Source organism: Poecilia mexicana, unplaced genomic scaffold (genome assembly GCF_051168715.1).
Source record: "Poecilia mexicana isolate PSO_F unplaced genomic scaffold, ASM5116871v1 scaffold_12, whole genome shotgun sequence".
NCBI classification, from domain to species: Eukaryota; Metazoa; Chordata; class Actinopteri; order Cyprinodontiformes; family Poeciliidae; genus Poecilia; species Poecilia mexicana.
In genome coordinates this window covers 24,590,740-24,614,803 of record NW_028263381.1, presented here as the reverse complement: position 1 = coordinate 24,614,803, position 24,064 = coordinate 24,590,740, and the positions used below count along the sequence as shown (strand labels likewise).

Sequence of the window (24,064 nt, the reverse complement as noted above, 5' to 3'; positions counted from 1 at the left end):
ATGTGTTATAGGTGCTTTTTATGAGTACTTGTTGCTGTATAGACCTTTGGAGTTGACGTCACAGGATATGACGTTTTCGTCGCTCGGCGCCATGTCTGGGGTCCACAGACCAAAACAAACTATTCAGAACACCGGTGTTTTCATTGTGTTACCAACCGCAGTAAAGTTGTTTTCAAGTTGGATACTGGATAAACCGAGCTCCACGGAGTAAGAGACGTTCAGCTCAAGGTTGATCCGATTTATGAACGCTAATTTCGGCCAGCTGTTCTTAAGTCTCTCCACAAGCGCTCGGAGTTTCACATTGCTGCTGTCAATTTCCGAACACTCCTGTGCATAAATGCTTTGTCTTGTGACCAACTGATACCAAAAAGTGGACATTCATGCTATTACACGAGGCACACTATCCTCTATTAAAATTTTAAGTCATATTCAATAATTTTAATATTAAATGTTTTCTTCAGTAGCTTCCAAATTGTGTCCCATTAACTCAATCTGCTTGAAATTGTTCTACTAGATTGTATAGATGAGGCACACTCACCTTTATTACATTTGAACACCTTTTATATATTTTTTAGCTATTTCTGCAGTCAAAATTTTTTATTTTTCTTAGCTTGTAGGTCATGTAACCTATTAACTCAAAATCTGTGTACAATTATTCTACTAAACTATAGATTAGGCATATTTTTATTCCATTTTGACCCCTTTTTTATTTTTTAACCAGAATTATATTTTTAAAAAAAAAGAAAATTCATAAAATGTATTACCTCAGATGATCATCACTTGTTACCTGTAATGTTCAATTGCATAAAATTCTAGGCCAGGATCTATGTCATTACATGTTCACTTACCTGAAATATGTTAAATACAACAAATATTTATTAAAGTGTGGTCTATTTCATAAAATTTGTCACCTTTATTGTTTAATTACACATTAAATGTTTAAAGATGGGCTCTTTCATCTGGTTTGTGTCATGATGTGGCGGTGGACACAAATGCAGCAGGCAGTGGACTTACTTTATGTGGATGTAGAAACAAGGCTGATCTAACAATAAGAACTAAGGAACAGAGCAAGAGAAACTAGAAGATCTAAACAAAGAAATAACCCAACTAGAATTACTAAAGAAAGATAAAGACTCAGACATAGAACAAAAACTGAACCTATGGTGATCAAATTAAGAAATAAACATTACTAGAAACCCTGCAGGGAGGCTGAAATAAGAAATAACTAGAAGGATAAAATAGAATAGTCATTAAAGAAGGCTTGACATGGACTCAGACAAACAAGGAAAAGCAATAATATTATTCTAACTACACTAAATACCATGAACCACTTAAGTGAATTGAAACACAAAGTTAATAAAATGAAAAGCAAAACAAACCCAAAAACCCAGTGTCTTGACAGATGTCTGATTATATAATTGTTTACTTTAATCACATAAAATATTTATTTAAAAATATAATCTCATTGTATGTTTATTACCTGAATATTTAAATATCAAATTGTTACTTAAAATGTGATTCTTTTCTTCACATTTACATGCAACTTGAAGTGCTTGAATCAAACGATTCATGAATGTTTAATACATTAAATTATTAAATGAGAGAACAGCCACTTCCAACTGTATTTCAACACAAATGGTTCCTGTTCCTCTTCAGAGTCTGCAGCCTTGCTGAGCTCCTCTGCTGGGGTTCCTTCCTCCTCAGCCTCTCCAACTTGCTCCTCTTCTGTTGCCTCTACTCTGTTTTCATTATTTACGTCTTCTGGGGTAAATAATGAAATCAGTCTCAGTAACCTGTTGATGGTTTTGCTGCATCGCCTCTTTAATTGACGCCCATGTCGGTCCGATGTTGTGGCGTTTACCTCGCAGTGACCCACATTCAGCACTGGACCCCAGTCAGGATTGAGCTCATCCATTTCATACGTCGGTTTGCCTTTAAGAGGACATATCAGAACACATCGCTATTAAAGCTGTACATTTGATAACACTAGTAAAATAGTTTACTTCACAATAATGTAATAACCTCGATGTCCACTGACAAAACTCGGACTATGCTACATAAACAATATTAGCCCGAGCTAAACAACAGAAACTGAACGTAAGAACACTCGGACAAAATCATAGAACAACATTATGACACAAAACCAACAAAGCAAATTTAGACACTCACCAGAAAGGAAATGTCTGGAGGAAACTTGTAGGTATCTGGGGATTTTGGAGAACGTGATATCAAGACGTGTCACCGCTGATACCAGGACATTCGTCTTCTTTTCGTTAGCACCGATAGCTTAGCCTCCTCACGTTGTTTCCAAGCAGGATAATAGTGAAACCAAAGTCCGTCTTATATCCTTTTACCGTTTCAGTCGTGTGATCGGTCATTACAGACAATAACGTAGCAAGTTCGTACCATAGCTAAATTATTTTAAGTAACTTGGATTGAAAAAATCTGCGAGACTGTTTTTTTTTATACTGCGAGACTGTTGTCTATGGACCCCTAAGATGGCGCTGATACCCCTCCGACTAGAGCAGTGACGTCACGCTCCAAAGCTCTATTGCTCCGAGCAGGAATGAAGAGTATGTGGAGCCGCTCTCCTATTTATAAGCTCCTCCCTTGGAGCTCCTCCCACTTCGTTACGCTTCGTGTTTTTTAACCTTTATTTTTAAATGAAGTCCCACAAAGTGAGCAACAGTCTAGTTTGGTGAATATTTTTCCATTAACTGATAAAAAAAAATTCACAATAAAGAAAATAAAGTATATAATTTTTTAAATGAAAATCTAAAATACAAAAAGGATGTAATTTTAGTTAAAAAGGAATCTAAAGAGTATGAACTCTCCCTTGACATCAGTAATGTGTTAAAGGTGCTATTTATTTATGAATTGTGTGTATATCCTTATGAACTTTTTTAATTACATTTATATTTTTTTTATTTATTTTAGAATTGTGAGTGGAAAGTATTTAATTAAAATAAAAAATAAAATAGAAAAACTGAAAACATTTTTTTTAACAAAAAACAAAGAAGCCTTTTTAAATTGTTTTTTGAATATTCCTAAAAAAACTTACAGTTTTCCATGATTAAAGGTTAAATTAACAATATATTCTGTGACATTACTAAATCAGACACTTGTAATTTTCCAGAAAAAGAAATGATTGGGACAAAGTAAAATTACTTCCATTTTTGCTTCGACTCAATTCAGTTTATTTATGTGCACTGTTGGACGTTTCGGCTGCTGTGGGCCTTCCTCAGGCAAAGGCACACTGAATGTCTCTAAGAAATAATTACTTGGTTTTTGGTCTCAGTACAGTCATGGCCAAAAGTATTGAGCATGATTCAAATGTTAATATTTACAAAGTCTACTGCTTCAGTTTTCATAATGGCAATCTGCATATACTCCAGAATGTTATAAAGAGTGATCAGCTTAACAGCAATTAATTGCAAAGTCAATATTTGCCTAGAAAATGAACAAAACACATTTCAACTTCATTGCAGCCCTGCCTTAAAAGGACCAGCTAACGTCATTTCAGTGATTGCTCCATTAACACAGGTGTGGGTGTTGATGAGGACAGGGCTGGGGATCAATCTGTCATGATTAAGTAAGAATGACACCACTGGACACTTTAAAAAGAGGCTGGTGCTTGGCATCATTGTTTCTCTTCTGTGAACCATGGTTATCTCTAAAGAAACACGTGCAGTCATCATTGCACTGCACAAAAATGGCCTAACAGGGAAGAGGGAAGAGTATCGCAGCTAGAAAGATGCACCTCAGTCAACAATCTATTGCATCATCAAGAACTTCAAGGAGAGAGGCTCCATTGTTGCCAAAAAGGCTCCAGGGCGCCCAAGAAAGACCAGCAAGCGCCAGGACCGTCTCTTAAAAGGGTTCCAGCTGCAGGATCGGGCTACCAGCAGTGCAGAGCTTGCTCAGGAATAGCAGCAGGCAGGTGTGAATGCATCTGCACGCACTGTGAGGCGGAGACTCTTGGAGCAAGGCCTGGTCTCAAGGAGAGCAGCAAAGAAGCCACTTCTCTCCAGGAAAAACATCAGGGACAGACTGATCAAAAGGTGCAGGGAGTGGACTGCTGAGGACTACCTGCACAGAAAATGGCATCAGAGAAAAGCCATTTTCTCTGATGAATCCCCTTTCTAATTGTTTGGGACATCTGGAAAACAGCTTTTTCGGAGAAGACGAGGTGAGGGCTACCACCAGTCTTGTCTGTAAACCTGAAACCATCCATGTGTGGGGTTGCTTCTCAGCCAAGGGAGTCGGCTCTCTCACAGTCTTGCCTAAAAACACAGCCATGAATAAAGAATGGTACCAGAATGTCCTCCGAGAGCAACTTCTCCCAACCGTCCGAGAGCAGTTTGGTGATGAACAATGCCTTTTCCAGCATGATGGAGCACCTTGCCATAAAGCAAAGGTGAAAACTAACTGGCTCAGGGAACAAAACAGAGATTTTGGGTCCATGGCCTGGAAACTCCCCAGATCTTAATCCCATTGAAAACTTGTGGTCAATCATCAAGAGATGGGTGGACAAAGGAATTCTGACAAAATGCAGCATTGATTGTGCAAGATGGACTGCTATCAGTCAGGGTTTGGTCCAGAAGTTGATTGAGAGCATGCTAGGGAGAACTGCAGAGGTCCTGAAGAAGAGGGGTCAACACTGCAAATATTGACTTGCTGCATTAACTCATTCTGTCAATAAAAGCTTTTGTTACTTATAATATGATTGCAATTGTATTTCTGTATGTGATGAAAACATCTGACATACACATGAAAACCAGAGGGCAGCAGATCATGTGAAAATATAATATTTGTGTCATTCTCAAAACTTTTGGCCATGACTGTACTTGTTGCTGTATTGCTCCGAGCAGGAATGAAGAGTATGTGGAGCCGCTCTCCTATTTATAAGCTCCTCCCACTTCGTTACGCTACGTGTTTTTTTTAACCTTTATTTTCAAATGGAGTCCCACATAGTGAGCAACAGTCTAGTTTGGTGAATATTTTTCCATTAACTGATAAAAAAAATTCACAATAAATAAAATAAAGTATATAAATTTTTTATGAAAATCTAAAATACAGAAAGGATGTAATTTTAGTTAAAAAGGAATCTAGAGAGTATGGGCTCTGCCTTGCATGCAGGCTTAGGTGTCAACTTCAGACACAACCAAAGAGTCCAAGGTTAAGAAGAAAGGGTTGATTCTGTTCCCTAAAGAAAACAGGAGTTGGACGGTTAGGGGATGTTCTTTGCGTCTTCAGGAACCAATAGTATGACTGTGATTTTTGTGTTAGGATTTTTTTCACAGATTTTTTTTTTTTATTCTGGCGAAGAAGAAAATGAGGAACGCTTCACGAATTTGCGTGTCATCCTTGCGCAGGGGCCATGCTAATCTTCTCTGTATCGTTCCAATTTTAGTATATGTCCTAGAGAACTAGGACACTAGCACACTGTCTCAGAGCAGTATTTATAGCCCTCTGGTCCGCCCATTTCTCCACAGCGGTTTTATTTTTTACTTTCAGAACAAGAAAAAAACCTCCAAACATGAAGGTCTGCTGCTAAATAAACTTTTACCTCATACCTGTACTTGACCACTTTAAGAATCTACCCAGAGTACCCACAAATTTCTTGTTTATTCTTGTAACTTGGTCGTTTCAATGCACAGATGCATGATGGGTAATCAAGTCATTCTCCTAACATTGGCTGCTGGCAGGAGCATGTGGGCGTGGCTGAATGGCGAATTCTGATCCCTTTCCATTTGCATATGGTTGTCTCTAGACTCGTATCATCCTATTTGCACTAAGCTTGATATGATTGACATTTGTTAACTTCTAAAGAACTCAATAGCATTAAATGGTAATTTGACTCCACAGCGCCCCCTAGTAGTCATTGGTGAGTCGGAGTGCAAGTTTTTCTGCCTGAGACTTTACCCCTGTTTTCATTGTGTGAAAATGCAGAGGGCATTAACCAGATGTCTTCACATTTAAATACCTATAAATTCACTTTAAATTTTGCCCCAATCAAAGGACAAATATATAAAAGTTATGTAATTTTTAGGTTATGCCTGGAGTTTAACCAGGTTATGCCTGGAGTTTAACTGTTACTTGGTTTCTCTTTTTGGAGGAGGTTTTGTCTGACAACAAAACCTCCTCTCCTCTGTCTCCCTGCTGTCCGACCACTACATCCGCTGGGGAGAGGACCTCCCTACTTAGGCTGCTAACTCCGTGACCTGAAACCAGATAAGCAGAAAAAATAGATGGAAAGATGGCAAATACACTGAGGCTGTAAAAAATAAAAAATAAAATATATAATCAGTCTCAATTCAATCTTTAACCAAGGATAAGAATATTTGGAAAATCTGTGTAGCTTCTCAGAACATACAAAGAAAATCTCCTGGAGCCATGGTCCAAACGAGTCAGGAAGTCTGCCATTTTGGATCAAACTCACCATCTGTCTCTTTTACATATGTATCTTAGCAAACTCGTATTACAAGTTTTGACATGCAGATTGTAGAATCACTCAGCACACTCTGGAGGTGTTGGAGATGAAAAGCTGTCAAAAGCTTTCTTCTGCAATGAAGCATGTGGGCATTTCCAAGACTCAAAATCGGACTATTTGCCATGAAACATGGTGAAATAACTCCCACAAACAAGCTCCCAGCTCTTTGAAAATTTCTGTCACAGCAGTGCTCATCACGGTCACATGGCCAGTTGGTGACATCACCTTAGCCCCGCCCCCTAATGCCTTGGCAGTCAACTATTTTGCTGATGACATTGTTCTTTACACTCTGACTCAGAAATTTCAAACTACATCTGGTGACCGAAAAAAGTGATGCGGAGTTCGTCTGTGACAGCTGATTGGTCGATTGGCCGTGTGGGCGTGGCAGAGCGGCGTCTCGCGATTCCTCGCCGTTTCCATACGGTTGGCTCTAATTCGCACAGGAATGATCTGACTGGCACCAAGCTGGATCTGAATTATGTTGGCCAACCTCTGACACGCTTCTGTTGGAGTTTGACTCCACAGCGCCCCCTGGACCGTTTCAACAGCAATATCTCCCTGATTCGTCCTCCAATCTACAGATTGTGTGCTTCATCAGGAAACACTGCTCAACACTTTGGTGTGGTTGATTGATGACATCACTTTGCCAGAAAATCCCTTATTTTACTGGTCACCAAGCTACATTCTAGGAAGTGAGCTTCTGGAGGAAAAGTGTTCAGGAACCGATCGTATGATTGATTTAACTGTGCCGTTTTGTACCGGGATTTTGTTCGCAGATGATTTTTTTTCTTCTGGCGAAGAAGAAAATGAGGAACGCTTCACGAATTTGCGTGTCATCCTTGCGCAGGGGCCATGCTAATCTTCTCTGTATCGTTCCAATTTTAGTATATGTCCTAGAGAACTAGGACACTAGCACACTGTCTCAGAGCAGTATTTATAGCCCTCTGGTCCGCCCACTTCTCCATAGCGGTTTTATTTTTATTTTCAGAACAAGAAAAAAACCTCCAAACGTGAAGGTCTGCTGCTAAATAAACTTTTACCTCATACCTGTACTTGACCACTTTCAAAATCTACCCAGACTAGCCACACATTTCTTGTTTATTCTTGTAACTTGGTCGTTTCAATGCACAGATGCATGATGGGTAATCATGGACTCCATTACAAAGTAACCAGCCAGCTGAATTCACAAGAACCGGAGCTTTTGTCAGGCTCAAAGCTCTCCCAGCCATAAACTAACTTTGGAACGATACAGAGAAGATTAACATGGCCCCTAATGGTAAATATGAGCACATTAATATCTATCAGACAAGACTCAATAGGCTTTATAGGAGAAAACCGGTCTGCTCCGCTTAAACTGAGCCATACGATCTCTGGTCTATCACTGCCATCTGCTGGACAAACCGAGCACTGCAAATCCCAGAGTAACCCTGAAGTTTTCTGCAGTGTTACCCTGGTTTCTGAGGCAGGATGAACCCACGCAAATGTAGTGTATATACTGAAAATAAACACCTACCTGCTCCCCAACAAAACACAAAAAACCCTGGTGCATTCCTGTCTGGTGGTCAATAAAATCACAGAAACCATAAATTATGTCTGGAAAAAAATAAAGTAATGCAATAACTAAAACAAGCAATTACAGCCATATCAAGAAAAAATAAAATCACAAGAAATCAAAAGGTAAATATATATTTGGGAGCCTCACCATGAAGAGCCTTAAAAGTTGAAACCAAAATTTTAAAATGAGTCCTAAAATACACCAGGAGCCAATGCCAGGAGGCCAGAACAGGAGTTACGTGAGCTGTTCTGTGGGTTTTAGTTAACAGCCTGGCTGCAGTGCTTTGTGCAGACTGAAGGGAAGCCATGGAGCATTGACTTAGACCCACTAAAAGGCTGTTACAGTAGAAGAAATAAAAACATGGACCACCATTTCCAGTTCCTTCAATGATAAAATAGCTCGCAGCTTCAAAGTATTCCTTCAAAGGTAAAAACAATCACAAACTAACAGTTTGCAATGATTGTCCAAAGACAACTGTTGAAGAGAAAACCCACATTTCGAAAACTGTTTTTCTGAAGGGTTTAAAAACCTAATATGCTTCCTGATTTCAGCAATTTTATTATTAGGAGCAACAATAAGTGTCTCAGCATTGAACTGAAAGTCATTCAGCCATATTTTGATGTCAGACAGGAGGTTAATTCAGAAAACCAGAACAAACTGTATATTTGAATATTGTCAGCATTCACTTGGTATGAGACATTACTGTAACAATTTAAAATAAAACCTAAAGAGCCAAAGTACAATGAAGAGAGGAATGGGCCTAAAATTTAACCTTGGGAACCATGACAGCATCAGAGTGAACATTATTCATAAAACCATAAAAGACCTTTCAGATAAATAAGTAAACCAGTTTAAAACAGTGCCAGAAATACCAAAAAGATCTGTCAGTCTGTTGATGAGAACAGTGAGGTCCACAGTGTCGGAATCAGAACAACAAACACTGGATAGTTTCCAGAATCAGCTGCCATCAACACGTCACTAGAAGCTTTTAGCTGTTTCTGTGGTCTGTGAAAACCAGACTGGAAAAAGTCCATAAGGTCATTTTCCTCTAAAAAAGAGTCCAGTTGTTGTGTTTAACCTTCTCACGGATCTTCGACATGAAAGGAAGTTTCAAAATGGGTCTACAGTTTCCTGGCAGTGAAGAATCAGGAATGTTCGGTTCCCCTCGTTCCTCCTGCAGCGACGCCTGAACTGAAGCGGTGGAACTGGAGCTGATTGATTGATTTTTATGATCGAACTGATTGGTGTATTGTTGAATAGAGGATTTGGGTGGTAAATTCAACTGTTAATTAATTTAGCATTAGATTAAGAAGATTGAAGCTATTTATATTTATAAAGTAAATATTTATGACCAATATTGAAAAGGAGATATTTGTGTATTTAAATAAATGTAAATATTAATTTGAAATGTACTTTAAATAACTAAACTTAATTTAAGTTATTAATTTAATTACTTTGTGGGTTTGATTCCCAGTGGTTTGCTTTTATTATTGATATAGTTTATTAATTCCTTTGTAGTTTGAGTGAATTGAATTCATGTAAACTTACAGATTAGTGATTATTTTTCTCCTTTTGGGTTTGTTTAAAGGTTTTTACCTGCTTCTGGACCAATTGTGAAAATGTCCTGACACATAATAAATAATAAATATAATAAATACATAAATATAATAAATAAATAAATAAATAAATGGAGGATAAAATGAATACAACTGCTTGGTCCTTTGAGTAAAACCTGTTGAAAGTCTGCATCGATGTATCCATCCCTTTTCAAGTGGGGAAGCTGCACAGTTTAGAAAATAACCTGACATATACTGCTATATTTGGGTAAAATTTAAATTTTCCTACATAAAGACAGATTAAGGTTGAGTTACAGGCTGGATGAAACTTCTGACCTTCCAGGTTGATGGTCTGAGTGAGGTGGAGCAGGAGGAGTACTGGCAGGGCGACATCATTATTTATAATTAACAATAAAATGAGCAAACATTAACATTAGATACTGTCTCTATTTTTGCTTTTAACTCGTTGCCAAAAAGCAGCTGGGATTTGACAGCATCGTGATGCTGAACAAAAACTGGGCAAATAAAATAATGAAGTGTTTTATCTATAGGTTAAAAAATAATTAAAATAAAATAATGAAGTGTTTTATCTATAGGTTAAAAAATAATTCAATAAAATAATGAAGTGTTTTATCTATAGGTTAAAAAATAATTCAATAAAATAATGAAGTGTTTTATCTATAGGTTAAAAAATAATTCAATAAAATAATGAAGTGTTTTATCTATAGGTTAAAAAATAATTCAATAAAATAATGAAGTGTTTTATCTATAGGTTAAAAAAATAATTCAATAAAATAATGAAGTGTTTTATCTATAGGTTAAAAAAATAATTCAATAAAATACTTCTAGGACGCAACAAACATTTAATTTTCACATTTTATTTTTCAAAACCTATTTAGTCATTTTTTATTGAGTTCTATTAAATCTGGTTTTTACTTCCTAATCACTTCATGGCACAAATGCACAGAAAACTCCACGTTTTATTAAACTCCAGTTCAATCCAGTAAATTGATGCTAATAGTTGAAACCATGAATGGAGACCCCAGGCCGTCACTATGGCTGACCATCCGTTGGCCTGTTTCAGGATGCAGCTGCCATCTTGTATTAACGGCTCCCAGACACTAAAAGAAGGTTTAAGTAAACTTTATTACTCTAATTGAAGAATTTATCTAATAATTGTTTGGAAGCTAATAAATTGTTTGCATGTTTACATAAAACCAATAAAAAAGGTAGTTATGGCCACATTATGGTGCAACCAATCATGAATAAACAAGATGGCCGCTCCCTCAGGGCGGAAATTCAAGCTCATCAAGATATTCACTGTGAAAATGACTTTATTCTGTAGTGCGAGAAAAAAAAAGACACATACGTCTTAATACTTTATAGAGAAATGTTGTCAGTGTGAAGCCGACAGTGAAACAGATTTAATGTGACATTAAAATGAAAACTCCAGAGAAATGCAGTGATTTTATGGTTTGAAAGGTAAAAAATGTGCAAAAAGAAAAACTAAAGTGAAAACAAAACTTGGCACGAGGAAAATGTGTTTCTCCAGGATGTGGGGAATATTTGCTCCCATCAACAAAAACAGAGAAGGTGAGGAAGAGGAGGAAGAGGAGGCTGGATCTGTGGCTCCATTTAAAGGCTGCTGGGACAAAATGACGTCAAAATAAATCACTTTGTCTACAGAAAATATAAAGAACTGGTAACAAAAAAGAAATATTAGATTTGATACTCAGCACAACAGATTCCCACAAAAACCAGCTTACATTAAATTACAATGAAAAATACAAAATATTAAGGAATTCAGCAATTTGACATCAATCTGGGGAAATAAAATGCAAATCATAATTTCACAAGTGAAAAGATTAAACAACAAAAAGTAAATCTTTTTTATAATTAAGGCCACTCATATGAAGAGCAGAAGGAAAAACAAAAAACGGAGAGAAATGTAAACTCAGTTTGTAACAAAACCCAGAAAACTGAAAAATGGAGCAGAAATCACATCAAATCCAACTTTAAGAGGGAAATAAATATACTTAAAAAATAAAATGGCCACAGCGTACAGGAAACAGAGAGAGATAAAAATGGCCTCCAGACGGAGGATGAAATGAAGCTTTGAGTTAAATCCGAACATTTTCCATTTGAAAATGAGGATAAAAATGTTTCTGCAGGCCCAGATGTACCTGCTAAACTAGAAAACAAAAAACTAAACGGTGATTTTTCTGCTAAGTGGAGATAAATATTGGACTTCCAGTCATTAAAACAGGATTTCTTTCCTTTTACATGAACACACACATTCACAGCTTGCAGAGTGTAAGGCTTGACCCTCTTGGCCTCACTTTGGGACGGGTGGGTTGGATTTATTGCACAAGAACACTTGGGGTGGGTGGGTTCTTATTCGGCACTTTGACCGGTTCTGGACGGGTTCTGTCTCCTCAGCAGAGCCGGACGAGAGTTTAAACGGTTAAACATGTGAAGCTGAAGAACACTGGGAGCTGGTGAGGCTTTCCACAGCAGCCACGACAGGTCAAAGGTCACAGCAGACCCACTGGAACAAGCAGAGCCTCATCTTCCCTCCTCCACTGATCGGGTTTCAGACTTGAGCCGGACGAACTCCTTGGCGACGTCGTCGTTGGAGCGCTGGGAGAGGATCCGCATGGCGGTCAGGCCCGTGTCGTCCATGGAGATGCGCTGCCCCAGGGGGCACCAGCAGGCGCAGTTGCCCCTCTCCATGATGTCCCTGAGCTGCACCACGGCCAGGCCCACCACCCGGTCGGCGCGGCCGAAGCAGTAGTCCTTCACGCAGGCTTGGACCTCGTAGCACTCGAAGCCGTCCTGGATGCCCAGAACGCTGCAGACCGAGACCAGAACATGACGTTAACGTCCAGTTTCCTGTGCTAATGCGCTAATAGCAGAGATCATTTTCAATTTTGTGCTTTTTTTTTTGATAACTTTGAAAACCTTAGTGAACTTAGCTTTCGCTAAATTAATTTTCCATTTAAAATCAAAAGCGCTATTTTACTTTGTCATAAATTTTCATTTGATATGAGGTCAGCAGTGGCAGGCTACACTTTCTCTAATCTACTAACATGCTAATAGTGGAGCTAGTTTTTGTTCAGCACACTTAGATTCCCTTAAATTTGTTTTCCAGTTAAATTCTAAAGCACAGATTTACTTTTACTGTTTTATAAACTTTCAGTTGAATAAAGTGGAAGAAACGCTTCCGCTAATCTGCTACCGTTCTAGCTTTATGCTAACGTTAAAATCTATTGGTGCACTTAGCTTCTGCTAATCTGCTACCGTTCTAGCTTTATGCTAACGTTAAAATCTATTGGTGCACTAAAGGAACTCCTCCGAATAAATTCTGAATTTATTGGAAAGAAAAATTATTTTGGGGAAATTTAAGTCCACTAAATGTTTGCAAAGTTAGCAAGAAACCCCAAACAAAAAGTTGGCTCTGCTATAAGTGCCCAACTCTGATATGGTCACATGGACTTTGTTTTATAGAACAAACATACATAGAATAATTTAAATGTTTTCCTTTCTTTTGAACTTACAAGTGAAAGGTCTCGTTGTATTTGGGAGACCAGCTGTTGTTCTTGGATTTGGTCTGAAATCTGCGCTTCTTGTCACTCAGGTGCGGCCCGATCAGTGTGACCTCCACGAAGGGTCTGAACATCCCAGACGTCTGCCACTTCAGGTCGCTGGCTCCAATCACTGCATGGACACGTACGGACACAAATACTTAAACTAAAATTACTTTCAAATGCTCCAACTTTGATTTGATTGGTTGAAAACCATCCCATCGGACCTTTGAGTGTAACTTTCCGCTCTCCGCTCTTCGGATGAGTGTAGAGCTCAATCTGCAGGGAAACCTCTCCGATGGGTTTGTCCACTCCAGAGCCTGGTGCAACAGGAACAGGAACATTTGGTCCAATGGAGGCAATAAAAACACTTTCATAAAGTCATGCGACAGAAACACAGGTTTCACGAAACAAAAGAAGACAAAACGATGAAGGGAAGTTGGGCTGATGGTGATTTCATGGAGACCTACCCCTGCTGGGCTGGACTTTCTCATTAGGAGTTAACCTAATACCCTTCCCATTGTGCACTGGCACAGAGGCAGCAGGGGATAAAAACAAGACAGCAACTTAAACAACCAAGTCCAGGAGATAAAAGCAGAAAGGAATCTGAAACGCTCCCGTATCGAAGCTCCTTCAAGGCGTGTTGGATCTACCTTGTGAATGCTGCGTGGTCACAAAGGTTTTGATGAGCGTGTCGGTGGTCTGGGTGTAGAGAGACAGAGCGTGGCGGAGCGACGAAAGCTCAGCGCTCTTCTCCAGGAAGGCTTTCTTCAAGCCGTTCCCGCCTGCATGGAAGTATTGCTGCACAGGAAACAAAACGAGACGACCAGAGGATCAGGATTCTGGAAACGGAATGATGTGACTGACTTAAAGTGGAAAAAGACTCAATAAAAACGAGGTAAAGTTCTCTTAAAAATGAAGGAATTGTATTTTTCTGTTTGATTACAATCGACAAACCCACCAAGTATTTTTTTCTAGTTTGTAATGGACTTAAAATAAAACAAAAATAACTTACAAGTAACGTTTTGGCAAGACTAGGAGTTTATTCTGAGTCAATAATTCCATAATATTGATTTATAAAAAGTGACAGTTCTGTTGAAACATTATTTAACTTTTAAAATGGGAAAAATGTCTTGTTGTACGTGTGACGATCTGTAACTGGAACTGGTTATTTTTCATCAATATTAAGAAATGATCTACTATATATACATATATATATATATTGCTGAAAGTAAGTTGAAAGTTGGGATTTTATGTGAAATCTACATATCACATAAAATATGTGGTAACAAAACATGTTTCATTTTAAGTGGAATGATCTGCCCGTTACCTAGCAACCCCAGCAGAATTCCGCCCGTCACCTAGCAACCCAAGTATGAGTTATCCAAAATATGTTCATTAGAAAATCATTGTTATAAAATGAGACTTTAGTCTGGTTATCGTTTCATTTTCTACTTTTCTCTATGATCATAGAGGCGTTTAACTGCAGAGCTCCACCTTCTGGTCTCACCTTGATGGTATCCAGAGCCACGTCCATGACGGCACACTGCCTGGGCGTCAGGCTTTTAGCGTCTCCTGCCATGTGATCCTAAACAACCCAAACCAAGACTTAGACTAGACCAATTCACAGGAGAAAAGAAACTCAAGGGCAACCTGATACCTTCAGTTTGGAAAGGTGTCCCAGTTCTTTTGCAGCAGAAAGAATCTGTGCTCCCTTCAGGAAAAACAGAAAAAGTCATGATTAACTTTGGTTTCCAGTAGCCTTGGTTCAATCAAGGCTTTTAAAGTATCGGAAAAAATATATAGATACGACCTGGTGAACAATTCATGTTCATGTTCATAAGTACAGTGTGAGCTACATGTATTCATCTGCTCTGTGTGATTGTATAATTAAACTGAATGAATATGTTACAGCCTTCATTTCAAATCATGATGGGTAAAAATAGATTTATTATCAAATGTCTACATCTTATTTATTTGATTTTTTTAAAGAAAATACGTAAATCATCTGACACAATTACGATTTGATCCACTTCAAAACGGCAGCCATGTTTCCATCCAGCTGTGATACAAACTGAGCAAATGTTTCTAATGTGGTAAAAAAGAAAATGCAAATATTTTTGGTCTAGTTTCTATGGCAAATTTGACCAATATGAATTACAGCAACACTGAATTTGCCTTTGGATCAATAAACTATTTTTGAATCTGAATTTTGAAATGTCTTAATACGCTTAAACTAAGACAAAACTAACTTGGTAGTAACTCTTCAGCAAGAACAAAAAGTTTGTTTTAAGTCAATAATTCCTTAATATTGATGAAAAAGTTCTAGTTCCATTGGCTGATTATTTAATTTATACCAAGGGAAAATGAAATAATCTGCCCGTTACCTAGCAACCCCAGTGGAACTCCACCCATCACCTAGCAACCCAAGCAAGGGCTACACAAAGCATGCTCATTCATTTTTTTTTTTTGTGTGCAAAACTCATCGTTAAATAATGAGGTTTTGGTCTGGTCATTATTTCCCTCATAAGATGGTAAAAACATTTCGTTTTAGGTGAAATAATCTACCAATGGAAATTTTACTTCATCATCAATATTAAGGAATTATTGACTTGGAACAAACTCCTGTCCTGTTGAAAAGTTACTTTCAAGCTAGTTTTGTCGTATTTCAAGTCAATCAAGAGATTTGGACTAAATACTCGACCACAAATCTTTGGTAAGTTGTGCTTTTTTTGTGTCATTCTCACTTTTTAGGACATTTTGAAAATGAAGTGAAAACTGGATGTGAATGTGGCTGCTGTGACTTTGCAGTGAAGCAGATGAACATCAGACTCACGAAGGTGTCGTTGCCCTGCGGCAGGACGATGTTCTTCTCCAGGCTGGTCATCACGATCCTCCACAGCTCCTTCAGGACGCGCTTCAGCACCGTTTTCTCACACACCGTGGCGAACAGCGTTAATCTGCAAAAACAAGACATCCACACACACTGACACACACCAACAGAGGAGCCGTGTTTGGGAGAATCCCACTGAACCCACTGCGCATCCAGGAAGTCCATGAGCGGCCGCAGCATGTTGTCCGAGTCGGCCTCCACCTGGTTCTTGGTGTTTTCGTTGAGCGGTCCTTTGATCTGGTACAGCAGCGACGCCATCTGTCGCATGCAGTCGGTGATGCGGCTCTGGAAGCTGGAAGAGAAGAAGAAGGAGTGATGGGCTCGGACGGAGGCGGAGCCACGGGAACGAGCGGTGTGAGGTCAGTACCTGTTCCCAAACGTGCTGCTGAGGTCGTCCAGAACGTTGTTGAGCCGAACCTGCAGGTCGTTCAGCAGGTCGCTGGCCTCCGTGTCCATCTGGAGGAGAGAAGAAGACGATGTGGTTTCAAAGAAAGAAAGAAAGAAAGAAAGAAAGAAAGAGGAGGATAAAACTGGGAAGGTTTCCAGAGAACCTGGAAGCTAAACTACTTTAAATTACTTCTAAAGTTTAATTATTACAAAATACCTGAGAGTCTATGGCTGCATTACTACCAGGTCAGACTCAGTTAAACACCCTGTTGGTGTAGTTAGTATTTACATTCAGCCCATTTCATAACATGCATGTTACAGTTCAGCTCCTGTAACTTGCATGAACTCACCTTATGATCCTCACATGCATTTTCTCTCTATGTGGCACAAAGTTGGAGGTAAAACAAGACATTTTGGGTGAAATGCCCCTTTTTAGCACACATTAAGTGGGTAACTGAATATTAATGTGCCTACCTGCTCAAACGGTTCGTCCATCTTTGTGTTAGAAAATGGTTATAGATATAAACAAACAAAGTGTCAAAATGCCCTGAAAAGGTGGAGGAGCTGCAGAACAAATGATTTCTGGACTTTTTGCTTAAAGTGAAGGTGATTTAAACCCAGATGACATGTTTAAACCTCATCCTGCTCAGTCTATCGCACAGGATTTAGGAAAGGAACAAAACAAAGTGATAAAATGAAAAAATACGACTGAAGGGGAAGTGAAAGTGGCACTTTTATGGAAAATAAGGGAAAATGCTGCTAATCTAGAGGAAATCCTCACAGATGAGAAAAAACCAGACAACAAAACTCCACCATGTTGGATGTTTTAGTTTCAGTTTGGGGAAAATCAGAAATGACTTTGGATTTGGAGAAAGGAGGATGTTAAAAACCACTTTCAGCTGGAACAAACCTCGGCCTCCATTTCCTCCCCTTCCTCTTTAACTTCCTCCTCTTCCTCACTTCCTTCAAACTAGGAGTTGCAGTAAAGAGGCAACACAAAGGTTTTGTGTCGTTGCTTCCATTCAGATAATTGTACAGTGGTTTTTAAAGTATTTTTAAGGCTGATATGCAGTCATGTTTTACATGTTTGCATATGTGGAGGACTTGCCTGCCAGGCTAAGGCTCTGATCTTCAGCTAGAAAAGCAGAGAAAAGGTAAAGAACGTCTTTCTCCAGCAACAGATACGAAAAATGACTTTATATTGGGTCAAAACATGGATATTATCAAAAATACGCAAAATATGACACTTAAAATAAGACAAACTAATTTAGAATTAACTTTTCAGAAAGATATGGGAGATTAAAGGGAGATTTTGTCACAGGTTTTGTCAACATGGTCCATTTCCCAACTCAATGAGAATCAATAAGGAATCATATTGATATAATGGAATCTCTATCACTTTCTTATCAATTCCCATCTCTCTTGATTGATAAATTAATTTATATCACACTACATCGTCAAATAAGTCGGGAAAGTTCTTATTTTTTGCACATTATTTATTTTGTCAAGCCACTTGTTTATTTTTGTTTACTGCCATTTTATGATGATGAGACGTAAAATAAAAACTCTTTTTCAAAAAATCTGGATTTTGAGCGTTGATTGTTTTTTGTTTTGCCAGAAAATGAGTTTCTACAACAGCAGCTAATGAGAAAAGACCAACAGCACCAGCAGAACGCAAGGCAGCAACGTTTCAGCATGAAAAGCAGGAGCTAAAGGACGCTAAGCTCTGGGACGACTCCTACAGACTAGCTACCAACATCTAGTCAACTGATCCACCCACCACAGGTTTTGGTTTCTCATCCTCTGCAACAACCTGCTGTTCCAGGCAGATACAGTCAATGCAGATGAGTTATGTAAAGAGAAATATCCACCTTGAACAGACTGACTCAAACCTACCTCCTCCTCCTCCTCCTCCTCCTCCTCCTCTTCCTCCTCCTCCTCTGGGATTTCGTCTTGCTTTAATTGTAAAGTGAATAAATGTGTTGATCTGTAAACTAACCTACAATCCAACCATCAACCAGCCAGAGCTGAACCAAAATACAACTAAACAGCTCAATTATTATAAAAACCTAAAAAAAATCACAAACTCCAGCAACTACAGCCCAGAACCAATCAACCCTTCATCTACCAAACAGTCCAAGCTAGCGCTAACGTACATACCCGCGCTTCCTCTGTCGCAGTCTGACACACAGGAGTGAATTCGAATGCAGATTAACGACGTGTTGAGTGTTTTTACCATGTTTGTATTCCTAAACCCTTCAAGTCTACCTGTTTCCATTTGACTCACCTGTTTGGCCCCCATTGATTCAAACATTTTCTCCAGCTGGATTCTCAGCTGCTGCACGTTATTCATGAGGACACAGGGCTGCAGCAGGACATGAGGACATTCAATAGCAGCATTTAAAATGTTATCAGAATTTGCTCTACAACAAAAAACTGAACAACTTACAATCTTCTCCTTGTCAATATAAGAAGGAAAGCTCTTGGTCAGGATGGCGCTGTACTGCAGGAGAACTTTGGCGATTGTCTGCAAGAAATGAGAAATCAAAGAATCTGACTGATAACCGCAAATGTGCTAATAACTGAGCTAATTTGAATTTAGCAACAAAATGCTATCTTGCTATAGCTCTTTAGCATCATCTTCTACTAAATATTATGTTAATATAGCACTTTAGCTTCTATTGTGTTGGTGTAGCTTTCACTAAATACCATATAGCTACATCTCTTTAGTGTTAGCTGCCGCTAAATATTATGTTGGTGTAGCGCTTTAGTGCTGTGTTTTGCTAAATACTGTGTTGCTACAGCATTTTAGCATTAGCTTCCTTAAATATTGTGTTGCTAACCTAACCCTTTAGCGTTAGCTTCCACTGAAAGCAATGCAGCTTTGGCATTAACTTCTGCTAAGTACCTTGTTGGCACAACACTGTAGTCTCAACTTCCACTAAATAAGATGCTGCTATAGTGTTCAGCATTAGCTTCTGCTAAGTACCATGTTAGCACAACAATTTAGCATTAGCTGGACTAATATTTCTGGTTAGTCCTTTATGGTTAGCACAGCTAATATTTTATATTTAGCAGTTCCCACCACTTCTATGGATAAAAGGTTATTCAACACTTTAAGCAGTGTGTCCAAAGTCTTTTATAAAATTAACAAGACAACATGTAAAAAAACTAAAAAGTGTAAATAAATATGTTGAAAGCTTCATCTAGAAAACAAATAATCACTGCTGCTGGTTTTAAACAGCCGTTTCCAAACAATAGATGAAAAAGTCCTTTTAAAATTACAAGAAAACCTGAATATCAAGAGTAAATTTACTACTAATAAGGAGAATATTAAAAAATAACAGTTTTTGAGGGTTACCTTGGAGAAGCGGCGGCTGTAGTGAGCCATGACGCTGGGGTCGGGACATTCCAGTTTCTTGATGATCTCAAAGCTCTGGTTGAGCTGGGTGAAGATGTCCACCACGGAGCAGGAGAACAGGGCGTGCTCAGACGTCTGCTGGAACTGAATCAGACGGGTTAGCATGGAAACAGCAGCTACTGGTAAAAACACAGAAATTACAGCTGATTGTTCCTACTCCGTCCTTCTTGTCTCTCTCCAGCGCTCCATTCATGAACTCCATGGAAACATCCTCGTTTTCATCCAACCACTGCAGAACGAACTGCACAAACCAACTAAAACAGAAAAACGACACTTAGCACAAACCTCCCCACATTTTGTCTCTGCTTTAAAAGTTTAAAACCTCACGATGGATATTCAGGAACGACATCCTTGAAGATCGGAAGCTCCTTGACGTATTCATTGTAGAGCCACTTGACTTTAAAGTGCAGGTTCATGTAGTCGGTGCTTTTACACAGCCGGTGCTTCTCATGCTCTGCAGAGAAAAGACAAAACAAGATTTATAAACCAAACAAATCCTGCCGTTAATAATACAGTTAAAGCTACAGTATGTAACTTTTATAAAAAATAACTAACATATTTATTAAAACTGTCACAGTGAGACAGACAATCTGTGAGAAGATCGATCTCCACCTCCAAAAACAACCAATCAGAGCTTAGCGCTGCCAATCATCCTCATGTATAACTTACCGCCATGGGAAAGCCGTTTATCTACAGTCATCGATGGTCATGCTAATTAGCATTAGCATTCACAACAGGCTATGCTAGATTAAGCCTTTTCTATAAAACTTTAAAAATACAAACAAAAATTTGATTAATTTTTAAATAAAGACATTTTATTGCCTAAAATGCAACAACATAAAACTCCTTTCATGAATTTGAACAGAGTGAATATAAAAGTGTTTTTATCTTAAACGTGAAATGTGTATATATTTTATAGTTTCGGCTTAATTACAGCTCTGAATATGTTGGGGTTTTTTAGTCTGTGTATTTTGGATAACGATTAATCAATTACTGGATTAGTTGGCAGTTATTTCAATAATCAATTACTTGTGATTAATTGTTCAATAATTTCCAATCCTTAAAAGTTGTAAATGATCCTTCACACTGAGTCAATTTGAGGATAATAAACAAAGAGAATCATGTAAAGATCTGAAGGTATTTAAGTGAGGCCAACCTTCCAGAGCGTACTTCATGTCCTGAGCGAACAACGTCCACATGACTTCTGCTGAAACTTTTCCTACACTCAGTTCCTGTGGAAACCTGACGGAAAAAAGTTTCACTCAGAAATGTCGTAGATCAAGCAGGATAAAGAGTGAATGTAAAACGGACGACTGACTGATTGAGCACAGGCGTGTAGGAGTTCCTGTCCTCCTCTATGATGGAGACGATGAGCATGATGAGTTTGGGCCAGAAGTCCAGGTTCTTGATGCTGGGGCCCTGCTCCTCCAGGGGAAGCTCCTCCTTGTTCTGGATTACAGAAATTAAACCTCAACGTTACTAAATAAAAACAGGCATAAATCTAACAGAATCCCCATAATGCATCACTCACTGCGTCTGCAGGCTGGTACTGTCTGCTGTAGAGTTCGTGGCAGTTGTTGAAGATGTAGTCGTAGGTGGAGTTGAGGCAGGCTTTAACGCAGTCCCTCACCACCTGACTGGCTCTGGGCGGAGACTGTAACTCCTGGACCTGAACGCCAGGCAGAGGAGAAACAACATCAGGTAAGAGAGAAAAAACAACATCAGGTAAGAGAGAAAAAACAACAACAGGTAACAGAGAAAAAACAACATCAGGTAAGAGAGAAAAAACAACATCAGGTAACAGAGAAACAACAACATCAGGTAAGAGAGAAAAAACAACATCAGGTAACAGAGAAACAACAACATCAGGTAAGAGAGAAAAAACAACATCAGGTAACAGAGAAAAAACAACATCAGGTAAGAGAGAAAAAACAACATCAGGTAAGAGAGAAAAAACAACATCAGGTAACAGAGAAACAACAACATCAGGTAACAGAGAAAAAACAACATCAGGTAACAGAGAAACAACAACATCAGGTAACAGAGAAAAAACAACATCAGGTAAGAGAGAAAAAACAACATCAGGTAACAGAGAAACAACAACATCAGGTAACAGAGAAAAAACAACATCAGGTAACAGAGAAAAAACAACATCAGGTAAGAGAGAAAAAACAACATCAGGTAACAGAGAAACAACAACATCAGGTAACAGAGAAAAAACAACAACATCAGGTAAGAGAGAAAAACTTCAGGTTCCAACAGTTCCTGGAACCATCAGGAGGTTCATTAGCTTCATCAGATCCAGAACCAGCTCAGCTAACTATGAACCGATCCACTATCAGAAAATCAAATCGGGTATCGGATGTGGCTGGAAAACTTATCACAATATAAACTTTTCACATCAGTCAGTATCAATAATTATTTAGATTTTAACTATCTGACAAACATTTATCCAGTTTTCTCTTGGCCTTTTTGCTACTTAAGTTCTGCTGCACTTGGCATTTGGTGGTTACCGTGGCAACCATTAACTGACAGCCCCTCCCCCTTTTCTGTTGCCATCGGTAACCGTGGGGCAGAACTTGGTGTGAAGTCGGCCATATTGGACCAACAAAGAAGCTAACATGTTAGTATACAAAATACCTAGAAAATTAAAATTAAAATACAAAAACAAGCAAGTCAAGTTAATGTGAAGCATAAAAATAAATAATTCAGAACTGGGGGTGTTTGGTACCTTCATCCTGAAGAAGGTGATGCTGGTCAGAAGATCAACTGTTGATTTCAAATCTTGCAGCCGATCTTTGCTGCTGGCAGGAAAGTGGTTCTGCACAGAAAAAAACATGAATTTAGGGATGAACTGATGGGCTAAACGATTATATTGTTGCTTTGGGGCAATTTTCAAGTAATATAATGGAAATGGAATAATATCGCAAGAATTTCTCTTCAATATCAATAAACTTTAATTTTTAGATTATTTTCCATTTTGTGTAAAGTCACTTCCTTTATGTGTAAACATATGAACCTTTCTGAGTGAAAGTATACCAACAGGAAGAAATGTGATTTTTAAACATCTATGAGGCGTTTTATATACAAAACTTACCCGATAGGTAGAGAGATCAATACGTAAGGAGTTGTGAAGCTGGTCTAGAAGCTTGATAAAACGTTCCTTCTGTATTGTGAGGAAAGAGGAAATAAATGTAAAATTGTCCCCTACATTAATCACAGCAAACCGTAGGGAGAAATGTTGGACAAAGACAGAGAAAGAAGAAGAAGAAGAAGAAGAAGAAGAAGGTCTTGTCGTTTGTGCTACAGCTGTACAAACCCCAAAGTTGGAAGCGGCGAAACGGTCGGAGGCGGACACATTGGTGGAGGCGGTGGTGTGGGCGTAGAAAGCATTGATGTTAGCCAGCAGGCTGCTCATCACTGCAGGAACCCCAGGACACATGTACTTAGTGGACAAGCAGGCAAAGTGTCTGGAGACAGAGACACGTTGGTCAGGATGTACGGAGGCCAAGAAGGGCCAACACTACTAAAGCAACACTACATCAAAAAGCCACAATAAAAGTTGTGCTGTGATGGTTGTGGTGCCAAAAATGGAAGATATGCTAAAACTAAAGTTATGCTAGTATGACTTCCACTTCAAAATAAATGCTAAAACTGAATTTATGATAAACTTGGAAGTTATCCTAAACTTTCATTTTAGCATAAGTTCTGCGCTACGTATGATGAATGACCCGAGATTTAACAAAAAGCAAAGAGAAAAGACAAAGCTACGATTTCAACGTAGCTTTGTCCTGTCCTAACTTATTCTTGAGTTGTGGTTGGGGCGCCGCATCAAAATCAATCCATGGCCTGCAAATGGCCCCCGAACCTCATTTTGAACACCCTCGGTCTGAAGAGCAGGTGTTTAATTTTGACAGACAGGAAGTGGGAGCGTCAGTGACTCACGTCATGGCCTGGTAGATGGCCTCGATCCCGTAGCGCATTGCGAACTCGTCGACTATTTCCTGTGCCACGTCGTCAAAGTAAAGTTTCCAGGAATCGTCTCCTCTGGCCTCGGGGATCCGGACCGAGCCCTGACCCAGAACATCGGTAGAAAAGTGGAACAGGTTCTGCAGCGGACAGAAGGAAAACAATTCAGAACCAGAGGATTAGAACGAATAAAGCAACAGAAACAT

The 24,064-nt window shown here is 38.9% G+C and overlaps 1 protein-coding gene, 1 long non-coding RNA gene and 3 other non-coding genes across 5 annotated transcripts in view; 1 reads left to right on the top strand and 4 right to left on the bottom strand.

Annotated features, from left to right (window-relative positions):
- Nucleotides 1-1,391: 1,391 nt before the first annotated feature.
- On the bottom strand, nt 1,392-2,541 carry LOC148156247 (uncharacterized). Its single transcript, XR_015764917.1, has 2 exons — nt 2,170-2,541; nt 1,392-1,932 (listed from the first exon to the last, which is right to left on the bottom strand). It is a non-coding gene; the product is annotated as an uncharacterized LOC148156247 (long non-coding RNA).
- Nucleotides 2,542-5,330: 2,789 nt separating this feature from the next.
- LOC148156246 (U6 spliceosomal RNA) lies at nt 5,331-5,436 on the bottom strand. The gene has a single exon (XR_015764968.1). It is a non-coding gene; the product is annotated as a U6 spliceosomal RNA (small nuclear RNA).
- A 1,859-nt stretch (nt 5,437-7,295) lies between these two features.
- LOC148156245 (U6 spliceosomal RNA) lies at nt 7,296-7,401 on the bottom strand. Its single transcript, XR_015764967.1, has one exon. It is a non-coding gene; the product is annotated as a U6 spliceosomal RNA (small nuclear RNA).
- A 299-nt stretch (nt 7,402-7,700) lies between these two features.
- LOC148156244 (U6 spliceosomal RNA) lies at nt 7,701-7,795 on the top strand. The gene has a single exon (XR_015764956.1). It is a non-coding gene; the product is annotated as a U6 spliceosomal RNA (small nuclear RNA).
- Nucleotides 7,796-10,920: 3,125 nt separating this feature from the next.
- Nucleotides 10,921-24,064, bottom strand: part of unc13bb (unc-13 homolog Bb (C. elegans)) — a 62,736-nt gene continuing 49,592 nt past the window's right edge. The window contains exons 19-39 of the mRNA XM_088011154.1: nt 23,835-23,998; nt 23,209-23,359; nt 22,987-23,055; nt 22,621-22,710; nt 21,421-21,558; nt 21,208-21,338; nt 21,046-21,131; nt 20,217-20,343; nt 20,047-20,143; nt 19,830-19,973; nt 18,918-18,995; nt 18,756-18,833; nt 16,449-16,537; nt 16,227-16,373; nt 16,025-16,148; nt 14,849-14,902; nt 14,699-14,776; nt 13,842-13,989; nt 13,416-13,508; nt 13,162-13,321; nt 10,921-12,455 (exon numbers count right to left, since the gene is read on the bottom strand). Coding sequence (XP_087867280.1) covers nt 12,170-12,455; nt 13,162-13,321; nt 13,416-13,508; nt 13,842-13,989; nt 14,699-14,776; nt 14,849-14,902; nt 16,025-16,148; nt 16,227-16,373; nt 16,449-16,537; nt 18,756-18,833; nt 18,918-18,995; nt 19,830-19,973; nt 20,047-20,143; nt 20,217-20,343; nt 21,046-21,131; nt 21,208-21,338; nt 21,421-21,558; nt 22,621-22,710; nt 22,987-23,055; nt 23,209-23,359; nt 23,835-23,998 — 2,532 coding nt within the window. The 3' untranslated portion in view covers nt 10,921-12,169. The remainder of the gene's footprint in view (nt 12,456-13,161; nt 13,322-13,415; nt 13,509-13,841; nt 13,990-14,698; nt 14,777-14,848; nt 14,903-16,024; nt 16,149-16,226; nt 16,374-16,448; nt 16,538-18,755; nt 18,834-18,917; nt 18,996-19,829; nt 19,974-20,046; nt 20,144-20,216; nt 20,344-21,045; nt 21,132-21,207; nt 21,339-21,420; nt 21,559-22,620; nt 22,711-22,986; nt 23,056-23,208; nt 23,360-23,834; nt 23,999-24,064) is intronic.